The sequence below is a fragment of the Cervus elaphus genome, chromosome 15 (genome assembly GCF_910594005.1).
Source record: "Cervus elaphus chromosome 15, mCerEla1.1, whole genome shotgun sequence".
NCBI classification, from domain to species: domain Eukaryota; kingdom Metazoa; phylum Chordata; class Mammalia; order Artiodactyla; family Cervidae; genus Cervus; species Cervus elaphus.
The window spans coordinates 54580482-54608234 of NC_057829.1; the positions used below are offsets into that span (position 1 = coordinate 54580482).

General features: G+C 40.1%; 1 protein-coding gene across 6 annotated transcripts in view; it reads right to left on the reverse strand.

Annotated features, from left to right (window-relative positions):
* The window catches only part of SLC16A12 (solute carrier family 16 member 12), a 107506-nt gene that overhangs the window by 6125 nt on the left and 73628 nt on the right, over positions 1–27753 (reverse strand). For 3 of the 6 annotated variants that reach the window (XM_043926339.1, XM_043926335.1, XM_043926338.1), the window contains 5 exons: positions 15399–15647; positions 7695–7798; positions 4803–4946; positions 2644–3223; positions 203–462 (listed from right to left, as the gene is read on the reverse strand). In XM_043926339.1, the coding sequence (XP_043782274.1) occupies positions 203–462; positions 2644–3223; positions 4803–4946; positions 7695–7798; positions 15399–15508 (1198 nt within the window). In that variant the 5' untranslated portion in view covers positions 15509–15647. Of the gene's footprint in view, positions 1–202; positions 463–2643; positions 3224–4802; positions 4947–7694; positions 7799–15398; positions 15648–22028; positions 22182–27753 lie in introns of those variants that run through there. The other 3 variants (XM_043926337.1, XM_043926340.1, XM_043926341.1) reach the window with 3 other exon arrangements.

A 27753-nucleotide genomic window follows, 5' to 3' on the forward strand; every position in this document is an offset into this window, starting at 1 on the left:
AAGGTCCTCCATTAGTTGGAAGATTATAGAGCAAGGATGTAGGTGAGACCATGGTATTTTGGTGGCTCAGCCATTCCTTTCTCTTTCATTCTTCCCAACTTACTTCCACTTCTCATAGTATGTTGTGTGAGTTTACTGTTTTTACATCAATATGACAAAGAGAAGAGGTGATTGGGGTGGGGGGTTTTCTCTGGAAACTTACCTGCGATGGGTGGGCTCACCAAGTATGGCACTGCATGCAAGAAGTACACCACACCAAGAGCTGATGACAGAAAGGTGGTCCCCACAATCTCTGCGGTCACCACTGGGATCAAAGTCACATAGGCACCATCGAAGTAGCCAAAGGTACAAGCGAAAGGCACGAGCAGGGGAAGGCTTTGAAGCATTGGGAGGCAGAGATAGCAGAGCCCATCCAGTCCAATGGCAAAAAGGTAGCAAACATACTGGTAGTTCTTCAGACACCTGTGGATTTGAAGACCAAGAATGAGTGCAGGATACACAACTTCTATCAAAGAGCTCTAGAAACCTGGCCATGTAGCAGTAAGCACTTAGAAATGGCCTCCCCATTGTATGCTTTCTACATTGTCTTCCTATCTTTCTTTTGGTATATGCAATGCAAGAATGTATCTTCCCAGGAAGCATTATGGTAGAAAACAACCCATGCACTAAAATTAGAAAGATAGACGTTTGAATCCAGTTCTCCCATCTACTAACTGCCTAACTCTAACCTCAATTCCTTTAGCTATAAAACGAGAGGTTGCCTATCTCAGAGTTAATCAAGGAAATTTGTGAAATAACACATAGAGTGTCAGGAGACTAATATTTTCTACAAGTCTACCATATTAGATGCTTTCAGATATGTCATCCATTAGTCTCCAGCTCTTCATATATGTTCAATAACCCAAGGGGTTATACAAAGAGGAAGCCATGACAGGAAGAAATGAAAGTGATTTGCCAGAGATTATGATGGTCATGTATTAGGACTAAGTCTTATTTCAAGATCTCCCCAGTGGTACATCCATGAATATTTTCCCTTTGTAAATCCAAACCCATCTATGATAGTAATTATTACAAACACTCTGTATTATATCAGCATCAGCAATTTATGCTTTATAAATTATGTAATAAAAGCAATTTATGCTTTTCTGCCTATAATCTCATTTGAGCCTCACAAAATGCTATAAAGTCCTTAGGCAAATATTGAATTGGTCCGTTTCACAGATAAATACCCCTGAGGATCTGAGAGTTAGGTGACTTTCTCTAAGTCTTAGGGATAATATGGGGCAGAGCCAGGACAAGAACTTGGGTCTTTTATATCTTAGACTAGAAATCCCTCTTTCAGATCTATGTCAGGGTGCTTCTTGTTGGGTTCTTTGATTGTAAAGAAAGATACACTTTGCTCTCCCCCACACTCCTTAGCCATTAAAAGTGTGGCTTTTATATTTAATCCTAAATATTGTATTCCTGATACAGGTGAATGGCAGTTGAATCCTGATTACCTCCCAAAGACATAACAGGTAAGAAGCCACATGATGATAGCTCTCCCAGGTCATAGCTCAAGTGTGAAGAGTCTATTATTTAGGAGAATATGAGTAGTTTGCTCTCTTCAATCCAGATTAGCATTTGCTGAAGAAACTACTCAGATTTCTTAAAACACTGGTTTCTAAGTCTAAAATTATAATGAAATTATTTGCTACTTGCACTGTCAAATGTAAATACGTGGCACTACAGATAGTGTGTTATTATTGACCTGGTCCTCCTGCCTAGACTGGAGTCTGTTCCTCTCTCTGTTGCCAGCCAGTCTCTGGAGTGGTTCAAGAGACACTAAAACCACAGTGACCAGTTGGAAGTTGTCTTACTGGAGGACTGACCTGACTTGGAATGGAATTAAATTTGTCTCCAGAACTTGTAACTATCCTTTGCTTCTGCCATTTAGACATATCCATCATTCTAAATGATCTAGATCAGGTGTCAGCAAACTATGGCCAGATCTGGCCCACCACCTGTTTTTTGGACTATGAACTTAGAATGGTTTTCCCATTTTTGAATGATTGGAAAAAATCAAAAGAACACTAAAATGTTGTGACATGCAAAAACTGTATGAGAAACTAAAATTTTAGTGTCCTTAAATAAAGTCTTATTGCAATATGGCCACTCTCTTTTGGTCATATTGTCTACGGCTGCTCTTGTACTTCAACAGCAGAGTTGGATGGTTGGGATCATATGACCCACAAAGTCAATGAGACTTTATCTGTTTAATGTCTGTCCCTTTACAAAAAGTTTGCTGACCCTTGACTAGAAGAACCAACAAGGGAGTTGCCTTCAGATATTGAAAACCTGTTAACATTATTTAGACCTGGGTATTCTAGAGGGTAAGGTGATGAAAGGGAAGTGAAAGTCACTCAGTCATGTCTGACTTTGCAACCCCATGGACTAGAATTCTCCAGGCCAGAATACTGGGGGAGTGGGTTAGCCATTCCCTTCTCCAGGGGATCCTCCCAACCCAGGAATTGAACCCAGGTCTCCCATGTTGCAGGTGGATTCTTTACCAGCTGAGCCATCAGGGAAGCCCAAGGTGATGAAGGGAAACTCAAAGCTTAAAGTTCCTTGTGGGGAACCAGTGGTGGTTTCACAGATTTTTACCTTCTGTCAGTTAGCCATCCAAACGTGATATTGCCAATAATGTCAATCACCCCAAGAATGGACATAAGAAAAGCAGCTTGCTGGTGAGTCACTCCGACACTCAACGCATAAGGCACGAAGTATACAAACAGGGGACTGCAGCCATAAGCCATGAACAGAACAGAGGTGGCCAGCACAGCAAAGTCTGACGTCAGTAAAAAACTGTATTCCTGCTGCAAAGAGCCACAGAGGCAGGTCTGCACCCATTCTTTAGTCCAAGCCGAACAGGGAGACGCCTGCTTCAAGTCTTGTGTCTGAGTTCTGCAGACAGGGTTCTGCTCTGGAGTGGTTTGGTCCTCTTTAAGAGTGATTGGCCGCATCAAGGCACCACAGACACAGAGGTTCAAAACGAAGCCCCCCAGGATGAGTAACGCTCCCCTCCAGGAAAACTGTTCAATAAGGAGCTGGACCACAGGAGCCAGGATGAAGATGCCAATGCCACTTCCTGACATGGAGATCCCATAAGCAAGGGCTTTCCGTCTGCTGAAATACTTGCCAACCATGGCAATAGCTGGAGAGTAACAAAGTGCAAATCCAAGACCTGCGATAAAGAGAAGTCTATGAGTGCTAATGGCATGCCATGAATAGCCACTGAAAGAACATCTCTCAGAATCATACTATTTGGATTTAAAAGAATCTGAACCTCAAGTAAATCCCTTTAAAATTGCTTTCTACATCAAGCTGAAAATGAATCTCCCCTCAGACATCCACAATTTGGAAAGTATAGCATATCTAGGACTTTCTTCTTGGGACGAAAAGCTTTAAGGGACTATGATTTAAGCAAAATAAAATGAAGACTTTAAAAACTATTATACAAGTTAAATTTGAATTAACTAGAAAATCAGGATAACACTGACCTGAGAAATGTACACTCACCACAACAATTCTTTTTTAAATAAATTAGAGTTAATTGTAGTAAATTAAATGATCTCTGGGTAATTTAAGTATCGTTAAATTATTGATAATACTTACATTATTAATAACACTTAAATTACCTAGAGACTTACTTCAACTCTTCACTGAACATGAAGACACAACCCTGATTATCTGGACCACTTTGGAATTTGTGTTTAAATAGCATATGTGATCCTGTAAAAGTTCCAGAGTAATTTCAAATATTAAGAAACATTGTGCTCATTTTATCCATGAACATAGCATGTACATATAGCAACCTGAAAATATCCCCAGTAGAAAGTCTCTTCAAGATTTTCCAGTTCCATTCTTTTTAAGTCAAGAAAATCAGAAAGGCTTTATACCTGGAATTTAAACGTCAAGGAAGCAAAAGGAGAACTGCCTGCAACTCCTGTTTCCATCTTTGGAGCGGGGTGAGCAATGATCCCAGTTTGCCTGGACTGAGGGGTTTCCCACACAGGAGGCTTTCAGCACCAGGCCCAGGACAGTTTCTGGTAAACTGGGAGGATGGGACACCCTAGCGGTCAGGCCCTTTGGGTGAGAGGGGACAGACACAGCAAGATTTGTAACCTCACTGTGAGATTATGTCTTTTATTGGCCAGATCATGCTAGTCCCTCCAACCAACCCTGATCCTCCGCAGTCCCTGTAAGTGTGATTTATGGAATGCACATCGGTTGCTTCTCTTTCTATGGACTTCATTCTCTAACGTATATTTCCATAACATTGAAAGAGAATGTGTGATGAAAGAATATTCACAAGAGGCTTTTTTTTTTTTTCAAACTGTAAACCCCTATTTATTGGACAATGATACTCACTAAAAAGTAAGGGCAACTCAGGTCAACCACAGATAGTATTTCAAGGTCTTGGCAAAGATGTTGGGAGAATGATCATTGCTAAGAATTTATGTTGCCCTGGCTAATGCTGCTCTGCTTCTGAGTGAAGGATCTCTGCCATACATGGCTGCCCAAGGAAAGTCAGCAGTCCCTGACTGCTGTTGTCACGTGGCTGAATTAAAGTGGTGACACAGTTTCATTACATATGACAGTCCATTAAATTTCTAGCCCTTTTGTTTAATCGTTTGGTAGGCAGACATTCAGCTAAATTATGCATCCAACAATATGAATATTTTATGAATTACTGCTCTGTGGGCAGGCTTAACAACCCCCGGATAGGGTGGGATGAGAAGGGTGGTACAAAGTGCCCTTACCTGTAAGAACTCCCAGAGTGAGGTAGAGATGCTTCAGACTGGTGGCAAATGAGCCCAGGATGAGACCAGTAGATGCAAGCAAGCCACCCAGCATGATTCCCACTTGACAGGAAAAATGGTTACTGACAACACTCCCAAGTGGAGCTTCAAAAACAATAATAAATAGGTTCAACATAGAGGCCTTGAGGGCACTGTGTAAAGGCTGTGGTGCTGCATCAATGGAGCAGATAACCCTCCATCTCCAAATCCTTGAGCCCACCCCACTCATTCTATGGATTTAGAAACCGAGGCGAGAGGAAATGACTTGTCCATGGTCCTACAGAGAACAAGTGGCAAGGCTAGAATCAGGATCAGGTCTCCTGACTAGCATTTGACTACTCGTTCCATTTCTCCATTCTAGAATGGCCATAATCCCAGGACAATGGGGTGCTTTCTAAACAGCAAGTCAGCTCCTTTAAACGAAGACCTTGGATAGAATTTAAATACACTGCACCTAATGTGACCCTGATTTCGCTCAACAGTTGCACAGTGATATGCCTTGTATGTTTCACATAATATGGCTCATACACAATTAACAATAATCATGACAGGTAAATGGTGGAGAAGAAAGTGGGCAACATTGCATGGCCAGCAGTGTTATGCAAGAAAAGGCCAGAGAGAGAGATCATAGACATACTTCATAATCTGGCACTGCTTCTGGGCTTTTGGAAACCCTGTGGATGAGAAATGAAAGCACAGAAAATCTAGGAAATGCGATGATGACATTTCAGTTAGCCTCATTCTATTTGTGGTTTAACAATGTGTCAGAATTATGCCAACTTCCAGGTTTATAGGATAATAATTAAAGCTGGAAGAGGCCAAAAAGAAACTAAAGTTCAGGGGAATATGACATACCCAAGATGACCAAAAAATATACAGCTCAGGGAACCTGACACTGACTGCAGTGTTATTTCACCCTATTATTCTGGCTTCTTGGGTCTTTCAGATGGATGGCAGAGGAGATGGGTGGAGAAAGCATGTGAATTTCTTTCTCAAAAACAATTCATGCTGACATCAGTACTCGTGGTAACAAGATCAGAAGAGCCAATTCTCTGGGTATCTGAGGAGTATAATTTTTATATAGATCAGGTTGAAATTGGGGCTTGATTCAAATGTACATGACAGAATCAGTCATCAGCCTAATAGCCCATCTGGTTAGAATAGTAACTGGATGAATATATAACCTCTGGATAATAGGAATGAGCAAATCTCCTAAAAATATATCTAATTCTCCAGACTGATGCTGTGATGGCTGTTAGAAAGTAATAAGATGTATATGAAACTCAATGAAAAATATCCACTCCTCTGCCCATCATAGTGCAGATATGGCCCCAAGGGATGTCCCAGATGTGATTCTGCAGCCTCTTGTCCATACTCTGAACTCAATCAATGTCGCCAGATGAGCAAGCGGGTATGTAGTAATTGGGTACAAGAGGACTCAAGGCCTTGAATAGAATTTAAATACACTGCATCTAACGTGACCCTGCTTTAGCTCAATGGTTCACATGGTCATTGTGACCATAGTGGCCACTGAAGGCCATTTATTCTTCTTTGGGGGATTATAAATATTCTCCAAAAGATAACAGTGGGAGAAATGAGTCACCTGCATCCTCCATGAAAGATAAACATGGCAGTTCTCTCTGTTATGAGCACTGGCGTGCTCACACAAAGACAATGACTACTCATCTGACCCTGAAAATCGTGTGATCATCTTACCATTTTAAATGAAAAAGATAGGCTAGAAAACCCAAGTTATGATTTTTTGATCCCTTCTGACCTTCCAGTGTTATCAGTAGCGTCAACTTAGTGGTCTTGTGAAACCTAGAATTGCACTCAAATTCCTTCGAACCAATGAACTACATCAGAACAAATCAACCAGTTCCTGATTATGTACATTTTGAATGTACAAATATGAATCAGTACCTAGAATGGAATAGTGATGTTATTTATGTGTTACTAAACCATATAGTATTTTCTTCTGCCACCAAGATACGACCTGAAGAGATAACAGTTTTTAAAAAATATTCAGGAGTCAATAAATGAAAAGATTAAATCGGTCAAGCCTGCAAATAGATCATTTCAATTTGACCCAGTCTCATAAATTTCTATGACACTCATTTAATAAAATTGGTTGGAAATTTTCAAAAAGAAAAATCTCAAGGTTAGTTTCTCTTTACTGTATGGATGGAATGAGATGACTCCATGAATCTTGAGACCACTCTACACATTATATATAGCACCTTTGTGGTTCTGGAAGGATATTATAGCCACCGTAAATATGCTTATCTTAGGATTGCAACATTCTATTCTTCCACAATACTTCTCTAAGAATGAAGGCTTATGCATGAAAAATGAATCAGTGAGCCAAATTTTGAACCCTCTGGGAAGGAACGAGAGTGAAAACCAAAGTTGAGGCATGATGCACATGTTATTGGCACTTATTTAAGGAGACTGCATTGAAATGACTCACAGTGCCTTCTAATGGCTGTCTACATGACTGGAAAATAAGGGGACAACAAGACACAGTGTATAGTGTATAGTTAACTGCATCCAAAATCAGAACAAGTCCTGTGATGCCTGGCTCCCTAACTTTATATGGAAGAACCAAATGTTAAGTATCCAACTGACTGTACTTACCTGGTCCATCTGGCATCAACCAAGAACATTAATTCCAACAGCATGTCTGGTTGAGTTTGGTTAAAGGCAGGATCATATTTTTCTCTTTACATAGTTTTAGCCAATTTTTACCATAGCCCTTCTACTCAGAAAAACAGGCCATCAAAGACAGTGGAAGGTCACTGTTATGTACAGTTCAAAGGGAGCCAGTCATCGTCTATCCCAGGAGATACTTACCACAGAGCATGGTCACACAGTCTACAATGGAATGGATCCAGGCCGTCTGTGCATAATCCTGAGAGAAGTATGTCTGGAACTCCACAAAAAAAATTGAAATACATCTGAAAAAAAGTGCAAGTATTTTATACAAAAAGAACACAATGACTATAGATTTGAACTAGAACTTCAAGTTTTGGTTCAATCAGCTGTTCCAGTCTGTAAGGGTTTTCATTGATTTTGGTTGATTTTCAATGATACATTGCTGTTCCACAATAAGTGGGAAATCAGAAGCTAACCATTGGACTTTCTAAGGGATAGGAACAAGCGTTCATTCACTAGAGGGGCTGTGAGGCCAAGTAGATGTGAAGATCACCGCTGTAGGGTGATCTTTCCATAAGATCACTCTTATGGAAAAGACGGCAGGTCAAACACACGGATTCTTACTCATCTTAGTGTTTCATTAACATCTGTAGCCTATAAGAGACGGCTGTACAAGTTAAGATTTGACAATAAACTGTTATACATCACCCAGAAATTTCACTTCTAGGTTTTAACCAAAGTTAATAAACAGATGATGGTGATAATAATAATACAAAAAAAGATACACATGTATTGTGGATAACTATTTATAATAGCCAAATGTTGTCAAGAACATGTTTGTCCACCAGTAGGGACTGGTTGAAAATTAAAACATGCTGAAATGAAAAGGGACTGAAATTAAAAGATACTTGCTCGTTGGAAGAAAAGCTATGACAAACCTAAATAGCATATTAAAAAGCAGACATTACTTTGCCAAGAAAGATCCGTCTAGTCAAAGCTATGGTTTTTCCAGTAGTCATGTATGGATTGACAGTTGGACCATAAAGAAGGCTGAGCACCGAAGGGTTGATACTTTTGAACTGTGGTGTTGGAGAAGACTCTTGAGAGTCCCTTGGACTGCAAAGAGATCCAACCAGTCCATCCTAAAGGAAATCAGTCCTGAATATTCATTGGAAGGACTGATGCTGGAGCTGATGCTCCAATACTTTAGCCACCTGATGCGAATAACGGACTCACTGGAAAAGACCCTGATGCTGGAAAAGATTGAAGGCAGGAGGAGAAGGGGATGACAGAGGATGAGATGGTTGGATGGCATCACCGACTTGATGGACGTGAGTTTGAGCAAGCTCCGGGAGTTGGTGATGGATGGGGAAGCCTGGCATGCTGCAGTCCATGGGGTTGCAAAGAGTCAGACAGGACTGAGCGACTGAACTGAATTGAACTGAACTGAGGGACTGCTTAAGTAACTTATAGCATATCAATAAAATGAAATATTTATTAGGTATTTGATTTGTATTTATTGACTTGGAAATAAATTCACAATACAATGTTAGGAAACAAAGTAAGTTACAAAATAGTTCATGTAGAAAGGGCTTATTGTTATAAAAACACAGTTCATGTAAACAAAAAAAGCCTCAAAACATATAAACCAAAATATATCCAGCCATTACATGCACATGGTGATGTTGTAAATGTTTTTTCTTTTGTTCTGCACTTTGAATTATTTGACAGTGAATATTTCTTATACAGAAACTTATGTGTGTGTGCATATACATATATATGAGAGTATATATACAGAGACAGAAACAAAGAGAGAATTTTTTATGTTGAAAAATAGAGAATTACTTAGGAAAAACAAGACATAAGTGAGTCAGAAGCAACAGTTTGTACCATTGTACAACTCAGAAGGAACCTCACACAGATTAGCAGGGTGTCCTAATGCAGGCCAGGAAGCTTTTAGAGCTCCATGATAGCGGGGAAAGAAATCAGGTCTTACAGCTGGGGATGAGATAGGAGGGTATCTGTCTCCTGGGACAGGCCTTACATTCCAGCTCCTTATGCTTCAACAGCCCCTAGTAACCTGTTATTTATTCTCCCTGACTCTCCAGTTGCTGTTGGAAGTGAAGGTGAGTAGATGGGAAAGTTAAAAAAGAGGGAAGAGAATGAGGAAGCATGAGGACAGCGGCGCTAGGCAGGTCTGGCTTTACAGTTTACAACCTATACAATTGCACAGAATCTGACACTTAGAGGCATAAAACTTGGTTTAACTCACTGCCACTGTCTTAAAATTCCTTATAGTTTTATCTTTGAAGTTGCATTTTGTAAGTGAAGTCCACTGGGACAACGAAGCATACATGTGAGCAGAGAAGAGCCACAGATTCTTCAGTCTGCAGTTCTTAGAGATGCTCCAGAGCACAAAACTCCAGTAGACTCTTGTGTGGGAGTCCAGTAAGGCTCAGACTGAGTACAAGGTAAGTGTGTTACCCCTACAACTGAGTGATCATGGACATAGGGGAGGAAGAGAGACCAGGCTTTCCTTTCAAACCAAAACTTGCTTCAAATGCAGAAGGCAGTGATGCTGTAAGAAACACAAAGGGTCAAGGATTCCTATCAGATCCTTTGTTACTCATGTTGCTTCTCTGTGTTATTTGATCCTGTATGCTGAAAATGATGACACAGAAGGAAAGAAAAAGATAGGGCTATTGGTAATATTAAGATGATCAGTAGATCTGTGCTAGTTTCCACTTTTCTTTACTCAGAACAACACTAAAGAGAAAACTCATGAAACATCATTAAAACATCATGAAAAAATCAAGATAGACCACTGAAAAATGAAAAGCTTCCTATTTTAGTACATTTTTGTGTGCATAAGTCTGTGCTCAGTCGCTAAGTCATGTCTGACTCCTTGCAACCCCATGGACTCAAACTCACCAGGCTCCTCGTCCAAGAGATTTCCCAGGCAAGAATACTGGAGTGGGATGCCACTTCCTACTCCAGGGGATCTTCCCAACCCAGGGAACAAAAACCCAAGTCTCTTGCATTGGCAGGCAGATTCTTTACCACTGAGCCACCTGGGAAGCCCTTTTAGTAGATTTACCAGCCTTTCTTTCCTCCCTTTTGGACAAGAGGTCTTGCATTTTCCTCTAGCACTAGGTCCTGCAATTATGTTGCCAGTCCTGGTGATAGGAAAGAGAAAAGGGATGGGATAGCATGCTAAATTCTAAGTCCCAAAGGTGCTGGGGTAGAGTTTGATGTGCAGAGGATAAATTAGGATCAGCACTTGTGGATGTGTCTTCTCTCCACTAAATAGTTTTGGGAAATTTAGTATCTGTGGGGCTATGTTTGTCTCTTGTGACTTTTTTAGATCTTGTTCTACTGTCATTTTGTTTTCTGTTTGATGCTTTTTTTCCAACTGATATGATTAGTCCTATCAAACTGTTGGCATGCAAAATTCAAAAGTAACACTTGAGATTCTTGTCTAAACATGTGAGTAGGCTTGTCAGAGGTAAAATTTAATAACTACATACACAGGCTTCTGAATGACTGTGACTTTTATGAAATATGAGAGGGGTTATTGTTGTCCTTTCCTTTGTTCTCCAAAAGGAATGGACCATGGAACTTTTTAGATGGTAAAGTTTTATGATTCATGCCTTCTAAACACAAACAGTGAAAACTAGGAGTCCTAACCACTAGAGCACCAGGGAATTCTCTCTATAAATATTTTTTGAATGAGGAAGAATAGCAGACAAGAAGAAAGGTACTTAGGCTCAGATTTTTCCAGAAGCTGAGAATCATAGGCATGCATATTGGCTTTTGACAGGCTTCACCCAAGTTTTGGTGCCAGAGGTGTCTGCCTCTTAAGAATTGAGAGGCCACCAAGAGGGGTGATGCACAATGATGAAAGCACATATTGCAGAAATATAAAATATATAAATAAACCTAAAGCTCAATGGATATTCAGTTGAGGAATTAATCTCATTTTTGCTCCACTGGGAGTGGTGACTTGAGAATCAGGAAGTCTCCATGAAAGGGGCTTCCCTGGCTCAAAGGTAAAGAATCTGCCTGCCAATGCAGAAGACTCAGGAGACGCAGGTTCAATCCCTGGGTGGGGAAGATCCCCTGGAGGCGGAAATGGCAACCCACTCCAGTATTCTTGCCCAGAAAATCCCATGGACAGAGGAGCCTGGAGGGCTATAGCCCGTGAGGTCACAAAGAGTCAGACGGGACTGAGCACACACACAAGCAAACACAGGCATGACCTTAAAGAAAACAAATTTTATTGGCAGCACAGGTGCTTCTCACCCCAAATTATTTTTGCTGACCCTTGGAATATTTGGGCATCTGACAGATGTCAGCAGAACTGGTTTCTGATCTCTGATTCCCATACTGAGAGTTCCAATAAAGCTTCTAAATCTCTCAGGGTCATGATTTCCTCATCTATAAATTAAGCATTTGGAGAAGCAAGACTGTTTCAGTCAGACTGGATTAGATTGTGCTGTCATAGCTAACAACCCTGAACAGCCTCCAGGGTTTAGTAGGTTTTGTTCAGGATAGCATCCAAGCGGTGTTTGCTGTATCATTCTCAAAGATACTTTCTCTCAAAGGGTCAACATACTCGCTGCCTCTATCTTGTCACTGTGCTATAAAATTCTTCTCTGGCTCCTGGAGAACTGGAAGCTGACAACATCTGATATTTGGTAAAGACTTTTCATTCCTGGTTGATGAAGTTATCCACTAAGTCAGCACAGTAAGTAATCTACTGGGCAGTGCAGTCCAGTGGTTAAAAGCACTGTCACTTACTCACCATGTGATTTGGACACATTATTCAACCTCTGTGTGTTATTATAAGGATTAAATTACTTAATCAATGAAAATTTGTTTGGAATAATGCCAACAAACACAGAGTAAGTGCTCAGGTAACATGAGCAATTATTTACAGGAATTGAGCTGTTGCTATAAGAACTTCACAGTTTCACAGGACTCTAGACATCTATTGCAATTAATTAATTTAGCCCCAGAAGAATTTGAGAAAAATAGGTCTCAGAGCTAGGGGTTTCCATTAAACAAACATTGCTTTTCAAGTATCAACTCCAATTCAATCTTTCAAGTTACTAATAGAATGTCACGTAATTCCACAATGAAATGAATTTATTAGCATAGATAATGTGTTTGGTAATAAGACATCTTGAAGCAAAAACAGGTAATCAATGCACATTAACAACCACAGGGAGCAAATAACAAGCAAGCCTGCACAACCTTAAGCTTTTTATAAATTTTCTATGTAAAAAAGCATCACCAGTTACAAGGCAAGAGTGAAATATGATTTTTAAATGGTAGGTTATAATGGTAGCATTATTTGTAAAGCAAAAGCCAGGAGACAATATAAATGTTCATCAATAAAAACACTTTAAATACATTATGGATTCATCTATATGAAATCTTAAGTACCTATTTTTCAGTGAGGTAACCCTTGTGCATTGTTGAGGGGACTGTAAATTGGTACAGCCACCATAGAAAACAGTATGGGATCCAACAATCCCACTGCTGGGAATAGATCCAAAGAAAATGAGAGCCCTAACGAGAAAAGATATCTGTGTCCCCATGCTCACAGCAGAGTGATTTATAATCGCCAAGACACAGATGGGTAAATGGATAAAGAGGATGTGGTGTGTATATACAATGGAATATTATTCAGCCAGGAAAAAATACAAGGAAATCCTACCACTTTGCAACAATATGAAAGGGCTTTGAAGGTATTCTGCTAAGTGAAATAAGTTAAACAGAGAAAGACAAATACTGTATGATCTTACTCATATATGAAATCTAAAGCAATAACCAAACTCATATAAAAAGAGATCAGACTTCTGGTTACCAGAGACAGAGGGTGGGGGAAAGGGGACTGGTGGAAGGTGGTCAAAAATACAAACTTCCAGTTATGAGATAAATAAGTAGTAGGGATGTCATGTACAATATGACTACAGCTGACACCATGGTATGATATACAGGAAAGATGTTAAAAGAATACATTCTAAGTGTTCTCTTCAGGAGAAATGTTTTTTCTCTTTTCTTCTTTCTTTCTTTTTCAGTGTAGTTATATGAGAAGATGGATGTTAGCTGAACCTATAATATATGTAAATCAAATCATCATGTTTATAAACTATTATATAAAAATAAATAAACTATTATATATAAAATAGATAAACAATAAGGTCCAACTGTATAGCACAGGGAACTACATTCAATATCTTGTAATAAACCAAAATGGAAAAGAATAGGCTTCCCTGGTGGCTCAGTTGGTAAAGAGTCTGCCTGCAACACTGCAACACAGGTTCGATCCCTGGGTGGGGAAGATCCCCTGGAGAAGGAAATGGCAACCCACTCCAGTAGTCTTGCCAGGAGAATCCCATGGACAGAGGAGACTGGCGGGCTACAGTTCATGGGGTCACAAAATCGAACACAACCGAGTGACTAACACTTTCACTTTGCTGTACGCCAGAAACTAACACAACACTGTAAATGAAACATACTTCAATAAAAAATCATCAATATGTATGCCTTGAACTTATATCGTGACTATGGTTGATTATTTCTTAATAAAACTTGAAAAAGGTGGAAAAATGAATTAACTGCCCAATAGGCACTGATCCTCTGAACTGACAGCCCCCCGTGTAGGCTGTTCTCCTCGCCTCTGTCTGCAGTTCTCTTGGCTGCCTCCTGGTGCATCATACTTTTCTCCTCCAAGCTTATTCTGCTCAAGGACCCTACTCTCAGCCTCTCCCAGGAACCTCTGAAGACAAGTCTGTGCTGCCAGCCACAAGCCTCTTTTTTAATTTCCTGCCGCCCTTCTTATAAAGCACCAAGCTCACTTCCAGAACTTTCCTCTCATCAAATTATATATAAAATAGATAAACTATTGACGAAATGCTTAAATGAATGATGAAAGTTCCACATGGAAGAACCAAGATGAAAGATTCCTTTTAACTCTATGACCTCCTCACTCCCAGAACACAGGATCCATAAAATAGATGGGAGAAAAATCAGACTCAACCATCACATTATTTTAAATAAATTTAAAGTTTATGATGACACATAACAAAACCTTATTGTAGCAAAAACAAACACTGCTTCTTTCCTGCATTATCTGTTTGTTATGGGGAACACATCGATGCTTTTATGGATGATGCCATCAAGTAAAGTCATGTAGAGCAGCCTAGGGAGAGTTGCCAGAGAAGAGAGTTCAGTCTGAACAAAGGCACCTCTAGAGCAAAGAGCTGGCACATGCAGATTTCAAGTGTATATTTATTCCAAATGTAAATGAGATGAATGCATCTCAGTGTATGGGCATTTAATGCAAGTATATTCAACACTATGTCCTTGAGTAAAAGAAAAAGAGGACCCATGACCAAAAGAGATGAGAGAATCCCTGCATTTGTGCTGTTTCTCTCCTTCAACCTAGAGTTCAGCCTCCACTACCACAGCCAAGTGCAAAAAGAAAAAGAATTTCAATTTTAGGCTTTAAGCTTCCCATGGCTTGGTATTCTGGTGAGCTGAGAGGTTCTCGTGGCTATTTTGAGCTTATATATTTATCCTTTGTGGGATGAACTGCTTATGAAAATAAATGTCTGGCAATAGCCATGATATTTAGTCAAAAATGCCCTAAAACCCCACGTTTATTGGTCAGATATTATAAAAAGAGATCACTATCCAGGACTTCTAAGTGTCAGAAAATGACATTCCTTGCAAAGAAGAAGATATCTGAGCAGTCAAAGGAAACACACACACACATAACACACATATACACATTTATTTTCACAATGACAGATTCAGAGATAGAATGAAGCTGAGTTAGGAAAAAAGACAAGCCAGATCATAATAATAAATCAAGAAGAAAGTCCCACCTACCTGGTTACTGCTCGGGTGCAGATGGTAACGAGGAAACAGCCAGCCACAATCATCCAGCCCCAGCCTCCATCAGGAGGGGAGGTAGACCGAGCTCTGTTGACTTTTGCCATGCTTTCAATTCCTTTTTCTTCTTTTCCAAGTTACTCCAACAGCCCAGTTATGATCTTGGAAAGGTTTGCCGTCCAGTGACTTCCTGTTGGCATTCAAGATTGGCATAGAGTGCTACCTGGCACATGGGTTACTGGCCATCTAAAATAAAAAATCAGGACATATCTGCATTTCATTGCCATATCCAAAGATAGTTTTTCACTTGCTGAAAATGATTATTACCTTCCTCTTAAATATGAGTATTTGTGACTATGAAAACTGGACTGCAGCAAAGACCATTGGTTGTTCTTGGAACCCATCCCTCATCTTCTTTTTAATAACAGATCCTCTCAACTTTCAAGTCAAATCTAGGATAGCTGTTTAAACTATTTTCCATACCTTGAAGGTAGATGTGGCAACATGGTTTAGTTAGACTAAAGGGATGTGAGCAAAATAATACATGCCACTTCTGGTTGCTCAACTCAAAGGTAAAGGATGTCTCAAGACACGCGCCACTTCTTTCCTACAGACTGGAACATGGATGAGGAGATGAGACAGCTCCAACCATACATGTCTGGACATTGCCCTGGGGGCTGGCAGAGCTTCGGGACAGGATGAGCCTGGGTACTCAAACGACTCTGTGGGGAAGAGGTGCCTCTCCAGCTCTGGGTTTCACCTACTCACTATTATGCCAAAGGTAAATATGCCTCAGCTGGATTTGCGCTGTGCTGTCCTAAGTGGCTTCCGTTGTGTTGACTCTCTGCTACCCCATGGACTGTAGCCCGCCAGGTTCCTCTGTCCACGGGATTCTCCAGGCGAGAATACTGAGTGGGTTACCATGCCGGCTCTCTATGCTGGAGTCTTTCAACAGCTTAAGCTATGTCTTAATTATTATACTGAATGATTCTGACAGTAACTGCTTTGGCATTTCTGACCAAGAATGCTATAATTCTTAGATGGAAAAAACTGAAGCGAGAATGAAAAATAATGAAACAGAATAGAAAGCCCAGAAACTAGTTCATAATAATTCAATAAAACTAAATAAGGTAGCAAAGAGGGATGGATGGAAAAAAAGGATTATTTGCTACATCCTGTTATAACTCTCCATTTAATTTTTGACTTTCTAGATAGATCAGAATTGCATGGGAAAAAAAGTAATTTAAAATCTAGGTGAAAATACAGGCAAACATTTATCTGATCTTTGGGTGGGAAAAGGACTCCCTGAGATGTAAAGTGATATCAGCAAATTAAGGGAAACTTTTGTTGATTTGTGTAAATTAAAATTTAACATTTATATACATCAAAACATGTAATAAATACAATCAAAAGGTAAACCATAGACTTGGGTGGGGGAGGAAATTAGCAATGCATGATTCAAAGAAATAGTATCTGCAACATTAATTCATTAATTCAACTACTGACACTTATGGAGTATCTAATATATGTAAGGCATTTTTCTGGACACCAAAGATTCGGTGGCGAGCAAGACATACACACATCTCCTTGGGGAGCTTCTAAGGCATCCCGATGGTCTCAGCTCCTGCTGCTCTGTTCTTTGTGTAATCCCTTGCCTTGCATTTCGGCAGGACCTATGATTCCCTTCTCACCAGAATATGGCACATGTGATGGGACAGGGGTAATTAGTTCATGCTGAGTGAGACTCAGACTTGGGCTTCCCTGATGGCTCAGTAATAAAGAATCCGCCTGCCAATGCAGAAGATGCAGGTTCAATCAATGGTCTGGGAAGATTCCACATGCCACAGAACAACTAAGCCCATGAGCCACAACTATTGAAGCCCTTGAGCCATAGAGCCCATGTTCTGCAACAAAGATCACTACAATGCAGATAGAGAGTAGCCCCCACTCGCCACGATTAGACAAAAGCCCATGCAGCAACGAAGACCCAGCAGAGTCATAAAGAAATCAATAAATATTTTTAAAAATACATGTTATATCTAATAGTCTTTTTTTTTTTAAGAAGCCTCACTCTTGCTAGCTGAATCGCTCTTGCTCTTTCACGGGCCTTAAAAAAGGAAGCTGCCATGTTACATGCTGCCACGGGGAGGGCCACGTGGCAGGGAACCATAGACAGCCTATGGCATCTGAGGACAGCCCCAAAAGCTAAAGTGACAGCAAAAAGCTAAAGCTCTCTGTCCTACAACAGAAAGGAAATTAATTCTGCCACCATGCCAAGTGAGCTTGGAAGCAGATTTTCCCCTTGTTGAGCCTCCAGTAGAGAACACAGTTTTAACAGGTGATTTTTCCATTGGATTGAGCCAATCACCAATTTTGGGTAGAATTTTAAGTAATATTTTAAGTAATATTAATTATATGAAACATTATGTCAAGTATGACCAAGCATGTATTGTTTGGTGAACACAGACCATGCACCACCTGATAAATTATAGACAAACCAATTTAAATTTTAATTTTACTTTAAAATCACGACTTCCTCAAGAAAATGGCACACAGTAAAATCTTGCAAGCATGCCTCTTTGAAGCTATGGGAACAAATTGGCAGTCTTTGAGTTCAAAGAGCAAATGCAGAACAAAGATAGTGAGCCCAAGACAAGAGTGACTCCATGTAGATAGACCTCTTAAATTTGCTCATTTTCGAGACTCAGAAGGGTCCCTCCTTCATCTTAATTAGCCATCCTGTGAATGTGGGGAGACAGACAGAGGAGATGGAGTGAACAGCTGGAGAGGATAAATCTTCAGAAATACTAGAAGAGCAGCATTGGTACAAATATTCAGTCTACTGATTGACAGAAAGTCAAAATTATTATCTGAAATGCTAATATTGCTAATCACTGGGCTGGGGGCAGTGAAAGTGAAAAGTGAAAGTATTGTTTAGTTCAGTTCAGTTCAGTCGCTCAGTCATGTCTGACTCTTTGCAACTCCATGGACTGCAGCATGCCAGGCTTCCCTATCCATCACCAACTTCCAGAGCTTACTCAAACTCATGTCCATCATGTCGGTGATGCCATCCAACCATCTCATTCTCTGTCATCCCCTTCTCCTCCTGCCTTCAATCTTTCCCAGCATCAGGGTCTTTTCAAATGAGGTGGTTCTTCACATCAGGTGGCCAAAGTATTGGAGTTTCAGCTTCAACATCAGTCCTTCCAATGAATATTCAGGACTGATTTCCTTTAGGATGGACTGGTTGGATCTCCTTGCAGTCCAAGGGACTCTCAAGAGTCTTCTCCAACACCACAGTTCAAAAGCACCAATTCTTCAGTGCTCAGCTTTCTTTATAGTCCAACTCTCACATCCATACATGACTACTGGAAAAACCATAGCTTTGACTAGATGGACCTTTGTTAGTAATGTCTCTGCTTTTTAATATGCTATCTAGGATGGTCATAGCTTTTCTTCCAAGGAGCAAGCGTCTTTTAATTTCATGGCTGCAGTCACCATCTGCACTGATTTTGGAGGCCAAAAAAATAAAGTCTCTCAGTGTTTCCACTGTTTCCCCATCTATTTGCCATAAAGTGATGGGACCGGAAGTCATTATCTTAGTTTTCTGAATGTTGAGCTTTAAGCCAACTTTTCACTCTCCTCTTTCACTTTCATCAAGAGGCTCTAGTTCTTCTTCACTTTCTGCCATAAGGGTAGTGTCGTCTGTGTATCTGAGGTTATTGATATTTCTCCCAGCAATCTTGATTCCAGCTTGTGCTTCATCCAGCCTGGCATTTCGCATGATGTACTCTGAATATAAGTTAAATAAGCAGGGTGATAATATACAGTCTTGACGTACTCCTTTCCTGATTTGGAAATTGTGTCCAACTGTTTGTGACCCCATGGACTGTAGCCTGCCATGTTCCTCTGTCCATGGAATTCTCCAGGTAAGAATACTGGAGTGGGTAGCCACGCTCTTCTCCATGGGATCTTCCCCACCCGGGGATGGAACCCAGGTCTCCTGCATTGCAGGGGGATTCTTTACCATCTGAGCCATCTGGGGAGCCCACAATAACCATAGATGGTGGGTATTATTATCCCTATTTTAAATATATAGCAGCTCAGACTAGAGAGAGTCAGTAATTTCCCTAACTATTATTAACACTATCAAGCAGCAAAAATGGAATATGAATCAGACTTTTCCTAACAATGCCTGACACTGTTTCCACCACCTTTCATCACTCCTTGATGTAAATTCATATACACTTTTATTTAATCAAATGCATGTAATTCTTGCTGAAGGCACACCAGTAGGATGACATTAATTACAGCCTGATGCAGCTAGAGATAGAGCTCTTTAAATGGTACCATTGGCATTCCCCTGACATGCCTAAGGTCACTGACTTAATCAGCCAGGGAACTCTCCAATGGGATGATATTTGGAGATGGGGACCTTTGGGAAATGATTAGGTCATGAGGGCCCCACTCTTACAGAATGGGATTAGTGCCCTCTTAAAAGAGACCCCAAAGAGCTCTTTTGTCCCTTCTGCCATATGATGTCACAGTAAAAACATGACCCAGGAAGAGGGTTCTCACCAGACCCTGAATATGCCAGCTCCTTGCTCTTGGAATTTCCAGCCTGCAGAACTATGAGAACTAACAATTTGTTGTTTAGGCAACCCAGTCTGTGATATTTTTGTTATAGCAGCTGTATCTATTAAGAAACCTAAAAATCCAGAGCCCCAAACTGTCTTGAAAAACTTAGAGCACTGAAGATGTTGATCTGGCATTCATCCGTGGCAGCCATCAGCTGGAGTGAAGAATGGCACTGCTCCTTTGGATAAGGCCTGTATATCCCCCTCCAGCCTCCCCTGACCTCCTGTACTGCCCAATCTCTGTGCTGTTTCACTCATGTACAACACCTGCTGGGTCCCTGGAGGCAATAAAATCTTCCACTTCTGCCTGTTCTGTGTTGCTATAAATCAAAGTTTCTTGAACAGCCACATCTGTATCGTGTTTGTGGAATGCTTTATGTCTAGCTCTCTGGCACTTTCAATAGGACTAGCATTCGAGATTCTACCAACACTTGCCTACAAATGCACACAATGTAATAACTCACAAACTGGACACAATTAGGTGTCATGAAATGACAGAATCAGTTGTACAAGTGAAAAAGCCAGAGCTTAGAAACGTCTGCCTTGGTATAATCCTAGCCTCTTCCTAGGGTTTTCCATTAAAATAGTCCCCAAGGTTAAATTGTCTTCCAATGTAAGATTATGGATCCATCTACCCATAAATGGCCTGTGTGAGACATCTGTGCTGCCCAGCACAGTTGAAACATTTCGAGACAGGCAGTGCGATGCAATAGCTCTTTGGAAAGCAGCACAGTGCAACAGATCAAGAATTAGAAAGTTATTCATATTCTTTGAAGAGTAATCTCAGTTCTGGGAAGTTAGCCTAAGAAAACAACTCAAGAGAAGCTAAACACTATGAGAAAACAATAATAGCTGTGCTATGAATAACATATAAAATCAAAACAATGTAAATGCTTGACAACTGGGAAGTGTCTGGAGAATCATGACACATTAAACAAATGGGACAGGAGACAATGCTTTATAATTATAAACAAAAAGATAATACTGTAATATGGGAAAACAGTTATGATACAATGTTAAAACAAAAAGAGAACTCTAGAATTGTGTGTAAAATGTGAGGGAAGCCATGCAAAATTTCTATAAGAGTTGTATACTTGTAAGTGTCATATGGAGTGGGAAGACTATACAGAAAGAAATGTAGGAGGATGGTATCATTAAGTTGGGCTTCCCTGGTGGCTCAGCTGGTAAAGAATCCACCTGTAATGCAGGAGACCTGGGTTCAATCCCCGGGTTGGGAAGATCCCCTGGAGAAGGGAATGGTTACCCACTCTGGGTAATAAAGGGTACCCAGTATTCTGGCCTGGAGAATTCCATGGACTGTATAGTCCATGTGCTAATGATTAATTTTTAAAACTGCATTCAATCCCATAATATATATAATTTTCTGAAATATTTCAGGTTACTCCTGCAGTGTAAATATGAACACAAAAATCTCTTTTGTATAGTTTCTCTAGGACTAAAAATAACTGTATCATTTATTGATGCTGTACAGTAAAAATTAGGTGATTATCCCGTAGAAGACACAGGGAAGGTAACAGCCCCTGGCAAAATAAAATGTCCCATTTCCTTACAAAGATATCAAACATCATTAATTTTTACCTTGCCCCTGCTATCCCCAGATGATTCCATTTTCATTTGTTTCAATTAGACATCCTCTCTTTGGCGTTCCCACATCTTATAAGTTAAGAACTAACTGGTGAGTGTCTCTCTAAAAATATAATTGCATAAATCCAAATTAAAAAGGTAAATAACAGTATAGTAAGCAAAGGACTGTTGGTTAGAGTCAAGCTGGGCAAAACCACAGACCATGGAACCTCCTCACAGGGTCCCAGGGTGGGAAGAAAGGACCTCTCTGAAAGCATCAGTATGTGAGACTATTAATAGTGCCTCATGAATAGTCACTCTGGAGCCTCACAAGTCTCAGAGATGGGCACAATTTTCCCTCTTCCATGATGATGAAACCGAAGCTCACAGAAGCAAAGGCACTCACCTGACAAGACTGTATCTGAATTGAAATGGAGATAAGGAGCTCTGGTAGAGTTTAGACAGTGCACTTGCCCATCTGCCCTCCAGACTTCCAAACTGTTATTGGGCATTTGTGTCCACAAGCCACGGTAAAGCTTAAGCACTCGTTCATGTGAGTGAGTGACCAAGACCAAGGGAAGTGGGGGGGTGGGGGTGGGTTGAGGAGAGAGGTTAACCACAGGGTTAACTGAGGAGTATGCGGCTGCTCACAAAACAACACGTGAGTCTCTTTCAAAACAAGTCATGTAGCAGATTTATATGTATTCAGAAGAGATGCACAGGTTAAACAAAGCTAACCTAGTTTCCTAGAAACTTTGGAGCAGTCCCTGGTTCCCCTGGAATATTAGCCTGAGCTTCTTGTAAATAATTAACCCACCTGATATGACACAAATATAATGGAAATGTCTTTATTGAGTTAAGAGCATACCTAAAACTATAAGCAAAGAAAGTACATTTCCATCAGGCAATTCTTCATTTTTCCAAGCAGCCTTCCATTTATTTCATTTTGACATCCAACCACTAAGATATAATTGCATTCTGCATTTCATTCTGGCTTCAGAAAAAAAGAATTGAAACAAAAGAGGCTCTATATCATGATGTTCCTCTAAGATCACTCCTTAAACAATGCAGGTTGGGATATATGTTCCATTTCACTTTGTCCACTTTACTTTCAAAAATCTAATCATTTGCAAAGAATTCTTGCTGACAGTCAATCACCTTCAAATAAAGCACTCCGTTTGTAGGGCAAATCTCTCACGTTGCCCTCAGTAAAGTTTTCTGAAGCGATCCCTTCTATCACTGGAACAACTGCACATTTCTTATAGTTAAAGAGAAAAGGCACTTATTTGGGTAGTTTCTAACTTTCCATTATTCTTCCTCAAACCTTTCTTACTTCCAATGTCTTAACTTTCAGTAGTATCCGTACTTTTAAAATTGGTTTCCTGCCTTAAGAGAGGTAAAGGTGTGTGGCAGAAAGATATCAAGAGTGGGATTTGAGACCACTGGGTCTGAGTGACACTACTTAGCTGCATGACACTGGGTGATTCACTTCCTGTCACTGGTCCCTAACCTATAAAAATAAGCCATCAAATTACTGATGTCTAGACTTTAAACCAGTTGACTGATTGTTAAGTGTCTCTCCCCCAACATCTAAGATACCTGGTAGACGATGCTTGTTGTTTTTTTACTGTGGGAAACAAGGAAATGGATTCCATCCAGAATAAATCCATCTGTAAACAAGAAGTCACAGGAGTGTGTTGCAGGGGAAGTTCCCACCACACAGGAAGGGACAGTAGAAGCCTATGCCAAGAAAGGAAGGGGAATTTTTTTTTTTTTTTTTTTTTGCCACTGTGAGTGGCATGTGGAACTTACCTGTGTGCGTATGTGTGTACGCTCACTTGTGTCTGACTCTTTGTGACCCCGTGGCTTGGGCCCACCGGACTCCTCTGTCCATGGAATTTTCCAAGCAAAAATACTGGAGTGGGCTGCTATTTCCTACTTTAGGGGATCTTCCCAACCCAGGGATTGAACCTGTGTCTTTTTCGTGCCCTATGTTGGCAGGCACATTCTTTTCCACTGCACCACTTGGGAAGACCATGGAACTTCCTGGACTAGGAATCAAATCTGCCACCCCCAATAGTGGAAGTACAGAGTCTTAACCACTGGACTAATAGGGAAGTCCTGAAAGAGGTTATTCTAAATGGGAAAACCTGTTAGAAACTTTTTTAGATTGAGGTATAGTTTACATACAGTAAAACATAACCATTTTACGCCTACATTTTGATGACATTTGACAAGTGTACTCATGTAACCACAACCACCATAATCAAGATATAGAACACTTTCATCACCTCAAACATTTTCTCATGCTCCTTTGCAGTCATTCTCCACCAACCTCAGCACCGTGTTAACACAGGTTTGCTCTTTGTTGATAAAGATGAGTTTTGCCAGTCAATATTTTCATAAAGATGGAATCGCACAATATGGACTATTTTGCTTCTGGCTTCTTTCACTTATGATATTTTGATATTCATTCACGTTGCTGTGCATATCTGCACCCAACTCATTTTTTATTGCTGAATAGTAATCTGTTTTATGAATATATTACAGTTTATTTATCTGTTGATGGACATTAGGGTTATTTTCAATTTTAGACCATCATGAATAAAGTGTCTGTGAACATCTGTATACAAGTCCTTTGTGGACATATGTTTTAATTTTCTGGAGTAAATACCTAGGAATGAAATGCTGAGTCATACTGTAAGTGTATATTTAAACTTAGAAGAAACTGCCAGACTGTTTTTTGACATAGCTGTGTAATATTACCAGTAATATATTAGAGCTCTGAGGAGGGCATGACAACTCACTCCAGTGTTCCTGCCTGGAAAATCCCATGCTCCCAGAGGAGTCTTGGGGTCACCAAGAGTCAGACATGACTGAAGTGACTTGGCACAGCACACATATTAGAACTCCAGTGTGTAATGCAGACTCATTGTAGCTTTAATTTGTACTTTTCTGACTACTGTTGATATTAACCATTTTTTCATGTTTTATTAACTATTTATATATCTTCTGTGATGTTTCTGTTCAAACAGCATGCTCATTTTTAATTGAGTTTTTATCTTGAGATACAAGAATTATTTGTATTTTCTTTTGTAGACATTTGTATTGGAAATATTTTTTCTTATCCTGTGGCTTTCCCATTAATTTCTGAATGGTTCAGTTTTGAAGAGCAGAAACTATTACTTTTGGTGAACTGAAATTTATTATTTTTTCTTTTTAGTCAAATACATTTCTATATATTAGTAGTTGTTGCTGAAACTCAGCCTCCATTCACCCATGCCAAATAGAAACATGAGAGTGGGGTTTTAGGTTAAATAGAAAAGAATAGCTCTTATTGTTTTGCCAGGCAAAGGGCAGCACAGTAGGCTAATGCCCTCAAGACTGTGTGTCCCACCCTGGAGGGGGTAGTAAGGAGTCTTATAGTGTTCAAGGAGCAGAGCACGATCAACTTGTGGACAGTTCTTGGATTGGTTGGCATCATGGTGAAGTTTCAAACATCATCAGCCTTCTAGTTTCAACCAATCTAGGTCAATCTGGTCTGGTGGCCAGCAATTTTCATCTGGTGGGGGTCCGCTTCCTGTAAAACAACTTAGGAATGTGTGCCAGCCCTTTATCTACATAATTTGATGATTCTATTATATGGTGGATTTATAGTCTAAATTGTTACCAGTTTCCCAGCCCAACAGCTATTCTTTGTTTCTGCATCTTTACATGTACCAATCATTAAATCCTGAGTCAGTATTTAACTTCAAGAGACAAGGACATGGGGGCTTGTGCACAATTTTATAGTGAACAGTTAGAAATTGGAATTTTAAAGTACTGCCTTACATTATATTTCATCAAAAGCCATGAGATGCGTAGGAATAATTTTAACAAATGTATGCATTATTTGCTCATTGCTGTTGTTACTGTACAGTCGCCAAGTCATGTCTGACTCTTTGCAGCACCATGAACTGTAGCACGCCAGGCTTCTCTGTCCATCACTATCTCCCAGAGTTCGTTTAAACTCACGTCCATTGAGTCAATGATGCTATCTAACCATCTCATCCTCCGTCCCCTCCCTTCTCCTCTTGCCCTCAATCTTTCCCAGCATCAGGCTCTTTTCCAATGAGTCAGCTCTTTATAACAGGTGGTCAAAGTACTGGAGCTTCAGCTTCAACATCAGTCCTTCCAATGAATATTCAGGACTGATTTCCTTCAGAATGGACTGGTTGGATCTCTTTGCAGTCCAAGGGACTCTCAAAAGTCTTCTCCAACACCACAGTTCAAAAGCATCAGTTCTTCGGTGCTCAGTCTACTTTATGGTCCAATTCTCACATCTGTACATGACTACTGGAAAAACTATAGCTTTGACTAGACGGACCTTTGTTGGCAAAGTGATGTCTCTGCTTTTTAACACACTGTTTAGGTTTGTCATAGCTTTTCTTCCAAGGAGCAAGCATCTTTTAATTTCATGGCTGCAGTCATGGTCCGCAGTGATTTTGGAGCCCAAGAAAAGAAAATCTGTCACTGTTTCCACTTTTTCCCTATTTGCCATGAAGTGATGAGACAGGATACTATGATCTTAGTTTTTGAATGTTGTGTTTTAAGCCAGTGTTTTCACTCTCTTTCACCTTCATCAAGGGGCTCTTCAGTTCCTCTTCACTTCCTGCCTTTAGAGTGGTATCATCTGCATATCTGAGGTTGTTGATATTCCTCCTGGCAATCTTGATTCCAGCTTATGAGTCATCCAGTCTAGCATTTCACATGATGCACTCCGCATATAAGTTAAATAAATAGGGTGACAATATACAGTCTTGATGTACTCCCTTCCCAATTTGGAACCAGTCTGTTGTTCCATGTCTGGTTCTTAACTGTTGCTTCTTGACTTGCATATAGGTTTCTCAGGAGACAGGTAAGGTGGTCTGGTATTCCCATCTCCCATAGTTTGTTGTGATCCACACAAAGGCTTTAGTGTAGCCAATGAAGCAGATTTTTTTAAAAAATTCCTTTGCTTTTTCTATGATCAAACTGATGTTGGCAATTTGATCTCTGGTTCCTCTGCCTTTTCTAAATTCAGCTTGTACATCTGGCATTTCTCCATTCACGTATTGCTGAAGTCTGGCTTGGAGAATTTTGAGCATTACTTTGCTAGCGTGTGAGATGAGTGCAATTGGGTGGTAGTTTGAACATTCTTTGGCATTGCCCTTCTTTGGGATTGGAATGAAAACTGACCTTTTCCTGTCCTGTGGCCACTGCTGAGTTTCCCAAATTTGCTGGCATGTGGAGTGCAGCACTTTAACAGCACCATCTTTTAGGATTTGATAGCTCAGCTGGAATTCCATCATCTCCTTTAGCTTTGTTTGCAGTAATACTTCCTAAGGCTCACTTGACTTCATACTTCAGGATGTCTGGCTCTAGGTGAGCGACTACCCCATTGTGGTTATCTGGGTCATTAAGACCTTTTTTGTACAGTTCTTCTGTGTATTCTTGCCATATCTTCATAATCTCTTCTGCTTCTGTTAGGTCCTTGCTGTTTCTGTCCTTTATTGTGCTCATCTTTGTATGAAATGTTCCCTTGGTATCTCCAATTTTCTTAAAGAGATTTCTAGTCTTTCCCATTTTATTGTTTTCCTCTATTTCTTTGCATTGTTCACTTAGGAAGGCTTTCTTATCTCTCCTTGATAGTCTCTGGAACTCTGCATTCAATTGGGTATAACTTTCCCTTTCTCCTTTGCCTTTCACTTCTCTTCTCAGCTATTTGTAAGGCCTCCTCAGACAACTAGTTCCCTGACCAAGGATTAAACCCAGGTCCCCTGCATTGGGAATGCAGAATCTTAACCACTGAACCACCAGAAAAGTCTCTCATTTGCTCATTAAAAACTACAAAACAAAGCTAAGAGAAGCTTACAAAGGCCTGAGAGAGAGAGCGTGAGTGAACAAATTCATTCCACGGAAGACGGAGAAGATGTCATAGCTATACAAGTGGGTTGTTTCAGTGAAATCCCAATCAGCAGCCTTATTTCAAGCTGACAAGCTGATTCTAAAACTCATACAGAAATGCAAAGAACCTAAAAAATATTAAATAATTTTTTAAAAAATAGAACAAAATTTGAAGAATTACACTAACTGATTTCAAAGACTTGCTC